The 9,050-nt window shown below is 33.2% G+C and overlaps 1 protein-coding gene across 1 annotated transcript; it reads right to left on the reverse strand.

Annotated features, from left to right (window-relative positions):
• Positions 1 to 6,643: 6,643 nt before the first annotated feature.
• LOC133204942 (uncharacterized) lies at positions 6,644 to 8,566 on the reverse strand. The gene has a single exon (XM_061340685.1). It carries the CDS (start codon positions 8,564 to 8,566, stop codon positions 6,644 to 6,646), a length of 1,923 nt encoding a protein of 640 aa, XP_061196669.1.
• Between the last annotated feature and the right edge of the window lie 484 nt (positions 8,567 to 9,050).

Raw genomic sequence — 9,050 nt, forward strand, 5'->3', positions numbered from 1 at the left:
TTTTTGTTGATCGAAGAGTTGTAACTTCAGCTATAAAAAAAAGAAGTCTTTGCTGATAATAAGTAATAAAAATATAATTTCTTTGCTTTCTAGATTTTTTTAAAGATTTTTCAATCATTGTAACAAGTCTCTGCAAATTTTGAGTGTTTCAGTACACTACGCAATCCTTTAAGTGCACGGACTAGCTGCTTTAATCATATCTGCACATATACCAATTCTAGATTTAATTTACACTCAAGAAACTTATAAAAAATTATTATTATTGCATACCTTACCTCACCGTACTAGAATTCTGCAATGATTACCTTTGTTATATCCCGATCCCCGGCTCACTGCACTGTCATCCTATTCTCATCCACCACCCTAAACCATTTGTGTAATGTGACAAACCTGTTGTGATCAGTACTTAACATTCAGTGTTCCTGGAATTCTGAGTTCTTTGTGCTCGTTCTCTGAGAATGTCATGCTAAGCAGATTGGCGGGGTGGAGCACGAAATTTAGCGTGAGAAGTCATTTCCTCATCTATTTTAAATCGCAAAATGTGATTAACTTTGTAATTAGCAGACTAATTACAGTAAGGCTCTTTGTCTCTACCAGCAAGTCCATACTCTTCTCAGATGTATAGATTTATGGAAGATTTCAGTAAATACACTGATGATATAAGTCTGTATTACACCCTTGTAAGTAAGAAGAACTAATAATGTCATATTGTAATTTTTGAATTTACCGGGTGGTAGTAAATAAAAAAAATTAAAATATGTAATTTTTGTATTTACTACCACCCGGTAAATTCAAAAATTACAATATGACAATAATGTTACCAATGCAGCTGAAAACTATACCGAGTTATTTATTTTTCTATATTTTTTTATTTTACTAATATCCTCTTTGAGTTTTCAACATTTTACTGTCGTTACTTCTCTATTTTTCATATATATGCCAGTTTAAATCCTGGGTATTCATGTCGATTAAATATACTGAAACGCAACATCCTATTTCAGGGGGAAATACCGGAAGTTAACTTTGAGCCCGCTTAACAGAAATCAAAACATTTGGCAATAATTTGGAGTTTTAAGGGTTTGTATCTGTTCATCATAAGTAATGCAGCAATATTCTGAAAAATAAATTCTCCTTTCTTTTCCAGAAGCGATGACAAGGCTTCCTGAAAAGTACGCATTTCCATTGCTCTAACTGGACATTCTCAAAATAAAGGTGATGTAGAGTTGCAGATGCAAATATGCACCACATCACGCCTCAACAGGCTCATACGTATCATTAGCATGATTGACAGTCCGTGGACAGGAAGTCCAAGGGTACTACACTGCACTAGGTTCGAGAAAATTCGAAAAACAGCTCTGAAACATCTGAAAAACAGGCACTTAAAATGCCAAAGAATATTTCTTTCGCTCAAATCTCGAGATTGATAAACCTAATGCATCGTAGAAATCAAGCTGCAATTGTTGTGTATGGCAGTTTTGCGTGCTGTAATTGAATGGCAGGGAGGGGGTGTTTTGACAGTGTTACTTTCTAAAGTTAATAAATAATCATTCAACATTTTTATCAAATCTCTGTTGTTTTAAAATCGAGTTATACCTTACTGTATTCATTTTTGAAAATTATTAGATAAAAAACTCAAATATTTGTAGTTAACTGCTTTTGCGTTTGTCAGTATATATATTTTTATCACTTAAATATCAGCAAAATAATACTCATTGACTAAAACAGAAATTATTTAATTTCTTACTCAATATTACATGTATCTACAGTGACAATAATTTGAATTCGTTATAACAAAAATGATATCATTAATTCCATAATACTTAATGTACTAAATGTACGAATGCAAGAAAAAACCGCACAATAGCAATAATAGTTTTTAATACCCTAAATAATATAAAATACATGTAGTTTTTTTCATACAATTGTTTTTAGATGGATATGATAAATTCGAATTAATGCATTATTTTTTTTTAACGCTATTGTTATCTTGACAGCCATTCTACAAAATTCACAGAGAAAAAAATTATTTTGTAAAATGCTTTAATTTGGTCTTTTTGACACGGTTTCTAATCCACATTCTTCAGGTACCAAAGGGCCATCAAAAGCTGGGGTGTCGATATTTTGATTCTTATTTTTTTTTTCTGAAAATTGACGCTATTTAAAAGTGCTGCATCTGAATGTTGCAATTATTGCAAAAAAGGAAATTGAACGACTTGGGTCAGGTGTACCACAGTCTACAATTGCAAAAGGTTTTAACGTTGCACAAAGCACCATATCTAACCTGTAAAACAGATACCAACAGCATGGCAATGGTACGACAAAATCGCCAAAAATACGGCAGATCATGCGTGACATCAGCAGCATAGAATCCTTTCAGTTGTTTGCGTAATTTTCATCAACGTTTCCCAACGTCGTCTATAGCATTAGCTATCCCTGAACTGCACAGAATATCTAACAAGACCGTTTCCAATTAACTACGGGATGCTGGAATCATCGCCAGAGGACTGATTCATGCCATTGTTCTGACCCCACAACACGGCAAATTCGACTTCAAAGGTCTCAGAGTAGGGCCACAACAACACCGTTGAACAGTTTGGTTCAGCTACGAGTCCAAATGTTTATTGCAAAGCCTGATGTAAGAGTCAGCTAGAGTGCATAAGCTTCGTAATATACGTTTTACAGAAAACTGCCTCCAGGAGGTTAATAGATTTGGTGGTGGTAGTGTAATGATGTGGAAAACGGTATATTATAAAACACAGAGCTGGACAAAATGTAACAAACAAGTAGGGCTGATTTTGTTTATATTTTATAAATTAAAGGACTTTAATGGTACAACAGTACTCTGATATTGTTCTACCTACACATGTCCTTCCAATAATACAGCATCCTGGAGCCGTATTTCAATCTGACAATACACAGTCAAATTAGGCTCGTTTCACAAGCGCATTCTTGCAAAGCCAGAGCATCCTTGGCCATCTTAATCGTCAGATTTTAACCCCAATGAGTATGCATTGGACAAAATGGACAGACAAATGCGCCAAAGACAATCGCATCCTCAGACTCGGCAACAACTGGCCAAAGCTCTACATTGAGAGTGGAATAGCATTCCATACAGTATTAAAATTCTTCCATTTGCGTCAATTGGGATGACGTTTTAGGCTATCATAGGTGCCTGTGGGGGGCATACCAGATATTGATCTTTAATGACCTTGAACTGTCTATGATTGTAAAATTATTGAGTAATTATGACATTTAGATTGTAGACCTATTGTTTTCCACCATTCTTTATTATCAATATTCTATTATCAATATAGAACTTGTAATAGAACATTTAATACTAAATTACCAACAGAAGTTGGGAGATGGAAAAATGTACATAGAAATCAGAATTTGTGAGGGCTTATTCCCCGAACGGCTACTCGCTAAAATCAACATCTAATTATAACACCCAATTAAGGGGCCCTCTAAAGGGTACAGGTAGACTTACCTGTATGAAATAAATTACCTGAATTTAAGTGTATATTTAAACAGAACAATCTATCAAGTCATTTTTAGTTCAATATATCCTGTAGTTTTTTTTAAATTTATTTATCTATTTTATTTTATTTTATTTACTATTTATTTTTTATTTATTTATTTATTTATTTTTGCTGTTAAATAACTTCGATTTCTATCTGAGGATGTACAGTTAAGGTATTTCTACCTTTGGGTTTTAAAGTAGAAAAACTGCATTTATTTTCACTGAGTATAGTTTTAATTAATCAATAACTGCAATAGATATATAATTTGTCATACCTTTTCTAAGACGTAAGACATAAAAAAAAGTGTATGTTCAGCATAAAAAACGTTCATTTTTAGTCAACATTATAAAAAATTATATTAAAACTGGTTCGAATGGATAATTCGGATGCTGAAAGTTCCAACAATAATTGTCACTTTCCAAATATGTTATATATGTTATATAAATATGTTATATAAAAATGCTAAAGGTCCAAAATAATTGTTACTTTGTAAATATATTTGAACTGTGAATATCAAGGAACCATTTTACATTAGAAATACAATAAATAAAATGTCTGAATGAAGATACCGTATAACGGGTATTTTCTGCGGTTGGAAATTTTTGCGATTTAACCCCTAAAAGATAGCAAATTAATTTCTGCGTTTTCAATTTCTGCGGTTGCATTATACCGCAAAAAAATATATACTGGGTATGATCACCAAACTCTAAGAATTATCAGATAGCTGCCATGTTTACGTTTTATAAATTCATTGAGGCATATTGATCAAAGGTGCATGAGAACTGGTATTAAGCTATTTCGCTTAATTAAACTACTATCTTTTAGTTAGTCTTTGTACAATTATGTCGAGTCCCAATTGAAATGAATTATTACAGTATCAGTCCACCCAAACAACAATAAAAATCTTTATTCTACATTGTAACAAACGTTTTATGCGATCTATTAAAATATTTAAATATATAGATAATTAATGCATCCAAGCCATATTCTAAAAATACACTTATACTTAATTGCCATCAAAATTAACCTGGTGTTTATATTTTAAGCTCAAACAAACAGTTGCATAATCAGGTAACCTAAAGTTGACCGTATACAATCACAGGTGCCATGTGCAATGAAGCGTAACTAATCCTGTCAGTCGTCTGCATTGAGTGAAATTCACGAGACAATCAAGCCACATTGTGTATACAAGCAGTAATTATGGTCTCAAGATAAAACACAAGATTGAAAAAAAGTGTTAAAGAAAGAAAGAAAAGCTAATATGTGTTGTTTGCAGCTATCGGAGTTTGGGCGAATAATTGCGAAATCTCTTTTAGTCATTTACATGTAGGCCTACATGCATATCCGTATAAAATAAAGAAATAGGTACAAGAAAAGATCTTTTGTATAAAATTATGAAATTGATATTATTTACAGGACCGTTTTGATTCAATATGTTTTGGACAAATCCTGAGTGACATCTAAAATCTTCGACTTTCGATGACACCCGAATATTCTCGCTAACGAGGACGTGTCCACTCATGAGTCTGCGGACGCATCGTTTTTAAGAACCTTGCGTCCCAAATAATTTTGCTGCGTCCAGTACGCAGCTTCTTGCGTTAATGAGAATCCTGTGACATACGCACAACTTATTATAATTGCGTGTATAAAATATATATCTGAAGAAATATTGAAAAATATTTTGCGATTGTAATTTTTGCGGATTTGTCCTATCCGCAAAATTCCGCAAAAATTGGACAACCGCAGAAAATACCCGTTATACGGTATATGAGAAGGAGTTCTTGTCCTAAGCAACATCTTTTAAAGAGTTTTGTTGATTAAAAAAAGAAAGTAGTAATTTTAAAAATTATTTTTCTAAACATTTTTTTTCTTATGCTTATTGAAAAGCATTCTTCCAAAAGATGTATTTCTAAGCAAAAAATTTAAATTAATAATTAATTAATAACAGTTTTGGCAAAAACATATGACACCACTGGAAATTGGAAATACCTTGACAAGTAATAACTTCCAGGCACGAAGTTACAGGGGGACAGGAGGGAGGCTGCTCCCCCACTTTTTTCCAAACATAACAATATACTATTGAAAATGTTTACTGAAAGGCTGCCCCCCCCCCCTCTTTTTCTTGTGGCAGTTAAGTCATACATTAGGCAATGTATTTAAAAAAAAAACTTGAGAAAAAATTGGACCCTCATTTCAAGTTCAAAAAATTCCCCATCAATAGAATATTTAATACTTTGAAAAAAATATATTTAAACGTACCATAATATCAAAAGTTTAATATTACATAGCAATGTATAAAATATGTTTTGATAATATTTTGATTTTTTTTTTTTTCGTTTAAATTTATTTTTTAAATCTTTGGGTTTTTTTTAAATTTAATAGAAAAAAATGAAATTTCATATTTTTATTTGATTTATCAAAAATTGGTTATCCAGGTAAACACAGGTAAATCTACCAGTACCCCTTATAGGGCCCCTTAATTGAGTGTGATAATTACTTGTTGTTTTTGGCGAGTAGCCGTTCGCGGAACACACCTTTGTGAGTTATGTTCGAAAAATGAAATTTGTGTTGAATACCATTTATTTACTTATTTAATTTTCATGATCCATTTATTTTGAAATCAAGATTATCATCATCATTTATATGCAAACATGTATTAAGTTGAACAACTTTTAAATACAAAAAATAAGATAAATTGATAAAACTATGGAAATTTATAAAAAGTATCATTGAGAGAGTTGGCTGTCCTGGTAAGCTCATAGTATTGCTAGTTTTTTTTTGTCTTTGAACTTCTTTTTCTTTTTCACGCTTGCATATATTTTAAAAACTATACTTGTAATTTGTCTCTACACTGTACTTTATGCCAGTTTTATGAGAATAAATTCATCGTCATTGTTATGAAAAGGAGAAACGATACATACCTGTATTTCACCACATCATACTCGAGGTTTTAAATATTTTCAAGGACCGTCGATTACCAAATAAACATGCAAAGAGCATTTAAAAGATAAATTTATTGATGAGACAGATAAAATATATAGCTGAATAATAATTGATGAACATTGTAAGATGTGTTTTAATCCTTTTGATGTTCTTCGACAATTTCCAAAGCAGAACCATTTTTATTTTGGTCCATTTTCATTCCAGTTGTGGTAATTTTTCAGCCTCTCTGTTCTTGTAGCAATCTGGGGCATCGTGTAAGGTGATAAAGTATGTGTAGGGATGGAACAAGAGTGCAAAAGTTTCCTGATTTCACATATCAGGTAGTTGTAGGTATCCAATAAACAGGGGTTTAAATTCTGAAGTCCACATTGGACAAACAATTCAGTCAACTGTAAAAGTTCCCTTTCTTTGGATTGTGGCTCAAACAAGACGAGGAGAGATCTTATTGCGACATAAAGAATTAGTGAAATCACATTCATGTACAATGGATAAAAGAAAGACAGAGATTGCAAGATGTCATGCAAAATTCTATCACTCCACACATTAAAGGGTATGGCAGTATGAAGGAAGCCACATGTCGTCTCTGATTTGACGCTTTGTTTGATGGTTTCCAGAGTTGGTTCTATCGAGTCCAGCGCAGCAATAAAGTTGCCATTCAGGTAATAGAAAAACGCAAGGTGGGCTACCCCAGAAATAAAATTGTCATCAAATCCACTGGGATATCTAAGAGAGAGGCAATCTTTGTACAGTTTCTCTGCCTTTTCGTAAGACTGCCTTGTTTTCTGGGAGTGATAAAAATCTGCAACTTGTCGACGTAGGATTACTGAAAATGACCCCGAAACCTCCTTTGTTAAGAAATTTTGCAGGTCTTGAATGATTTCCTCCATTGCCTTACACTGACACAAATTCTCTATAGTACACATAGTCAAAGAACTTAATTTGTCTGCTTCATCTAACAAATTTCCTGAGATTTCAGCATATAAAGTCTGAATATATTTCTCAATTAGTATACAAATTTTAGTAGTACGGGGTGGTAAAACACTTCTTTTTAAGCCTACAAATTCGTAAATTTCCTCGATCCGATCTTCACATAAAAGTTCTGCAATAACGAGTTCCATTTTGCCTGTTAACAAAGAGGATATCTTAATAGACACATTCTGGCATTCCTCTCTTGATTTATGGTCAATCATGTTATTCTCTGGAATAAAATAATTTGGTAACCAATGCTGAAAAAGGAACCATTGAAGGATATGTAGCGATTTGGCAAATAACTTGAGAAGGTTTTCTCGACACCAGTATGTTATAGGTAAGACTTCTGTCATCCAGAACAACACAGTTTTAATATGATATGATTTGAGACAATCAGGGTCGGCAAGATGTATCGTTTTCAGTTGTTTCAATAAATAATAGCAATTTAAATGAGTTTTAGACCATTTTTTCATTAAGACTTTTTCTGCCATTGTAAAAGATAACCTCCATTCTATGTCATTTGTTTTACTGAGGGTATATCCGACTGGAACTGCGTATACATCAGAGGTCTGTAAAACAATTTTTGTTCTCTGATTGCACCTGTCCAGTGTGTCTTTCGCAAGAGATGGCCACCCAGATATCCTTACACCGTAAACATCATCGTAAGAGAAACCCTCGTACCCGCTGTATGTGATTGAAGGTCCTTGGAGCTCCGAAAGTGGCGGGGCACCGATCCATGTTTTCATATCATGGATAAAGGTATCGCTTCTTAAATATGAAACTCTTTTGTACCTTCGAATTTGAGCGTCACTAAAAATATGCTTGATTCCCTTCGATATAACGATTTTAATATATCCGAAATGACAGTCTTCTGTTGTATAGAATAAATTCATGGTATCATGCTTTGAGTTTTCGTTTACATCAGGAATAATAGAACCCTCTTCCTGAACGTTTATCCATTTTGCTATCAATAGTCTGTCCGTGTCGCTAGAGTTTGGCATTCCCTCTGAATAACTTCCAGTGTACACAGGCAAAAAATTACTTATCTTCCACTCAGGGTTTCTTTCTCGTCCCAATCTGTCAAATTTCTCCACGATTTGAACACAACTCACATTAATGTTCAACAAACGCATTTCTGTTTCCACTTTCCGCACTACGAAATCGTTGAAGTTTTTTGAATGCAGTTCACTGCATGGGTATAGTGTTACGTTCAATAACACGTTGAATTGAGGTTAAAACGTCGTTTACTCTGTCGTTTGATGACATCGTCATTGATGTTAACTTTGTGCTTAAAATTTGCTAGTTTCGACAAGCAATGGGTAGCACTAATACCAGTTAATATGCCTCGAATGCGAGTTTTTATTCGAGTGTGATTAACGCTTTGTTCGTAAAAATTTAAAACCTCTTGGATAAAATTAAGGTATACCATTTTTAAAACGTTTCATCTAAATATGGCAGAATAATCAGTTAATGAATTGTGCTTGTAAGAGGGGTCTTGCAGATAATAATAATACAATAAGACACCTGCGGTTCGTTAGTCGTTTTTATTCCTCAGTTGTTAATTACAATGATATTCTGGCAATCAGTAATGATCACCCTGTAAATACGCAAGGTTAT

Source organism: Saccostrea echinata, unplaced genomic scaffold (genome assembly GCF_033153115.1).
Source record: "Saccostrea echinata isolate AGI-Se365-2 ecotype Australia unplaced genomic scaffold, CSIRO_AGI_Sech_v1 ptg000054l, whole genome shotgun sequence".
In the NCBI taxonomy this organism is placed as follows: Eukaryota; Metazoa; Mollusca; class Bivalvia; order Ostreida; family Ostreidae; genus Saccostrea; species Saccostrea echinata.

What these genes read in the sequence shown, in the direction of transcription:
- LOC133204942 (XM_061340685.1), bottom strand. Translation starts at nt 8,566, where the DNA reads ATGCGTTTGTTGAACATTAATGTGAGTTGTGTTCAAATCGTGGAGAAA.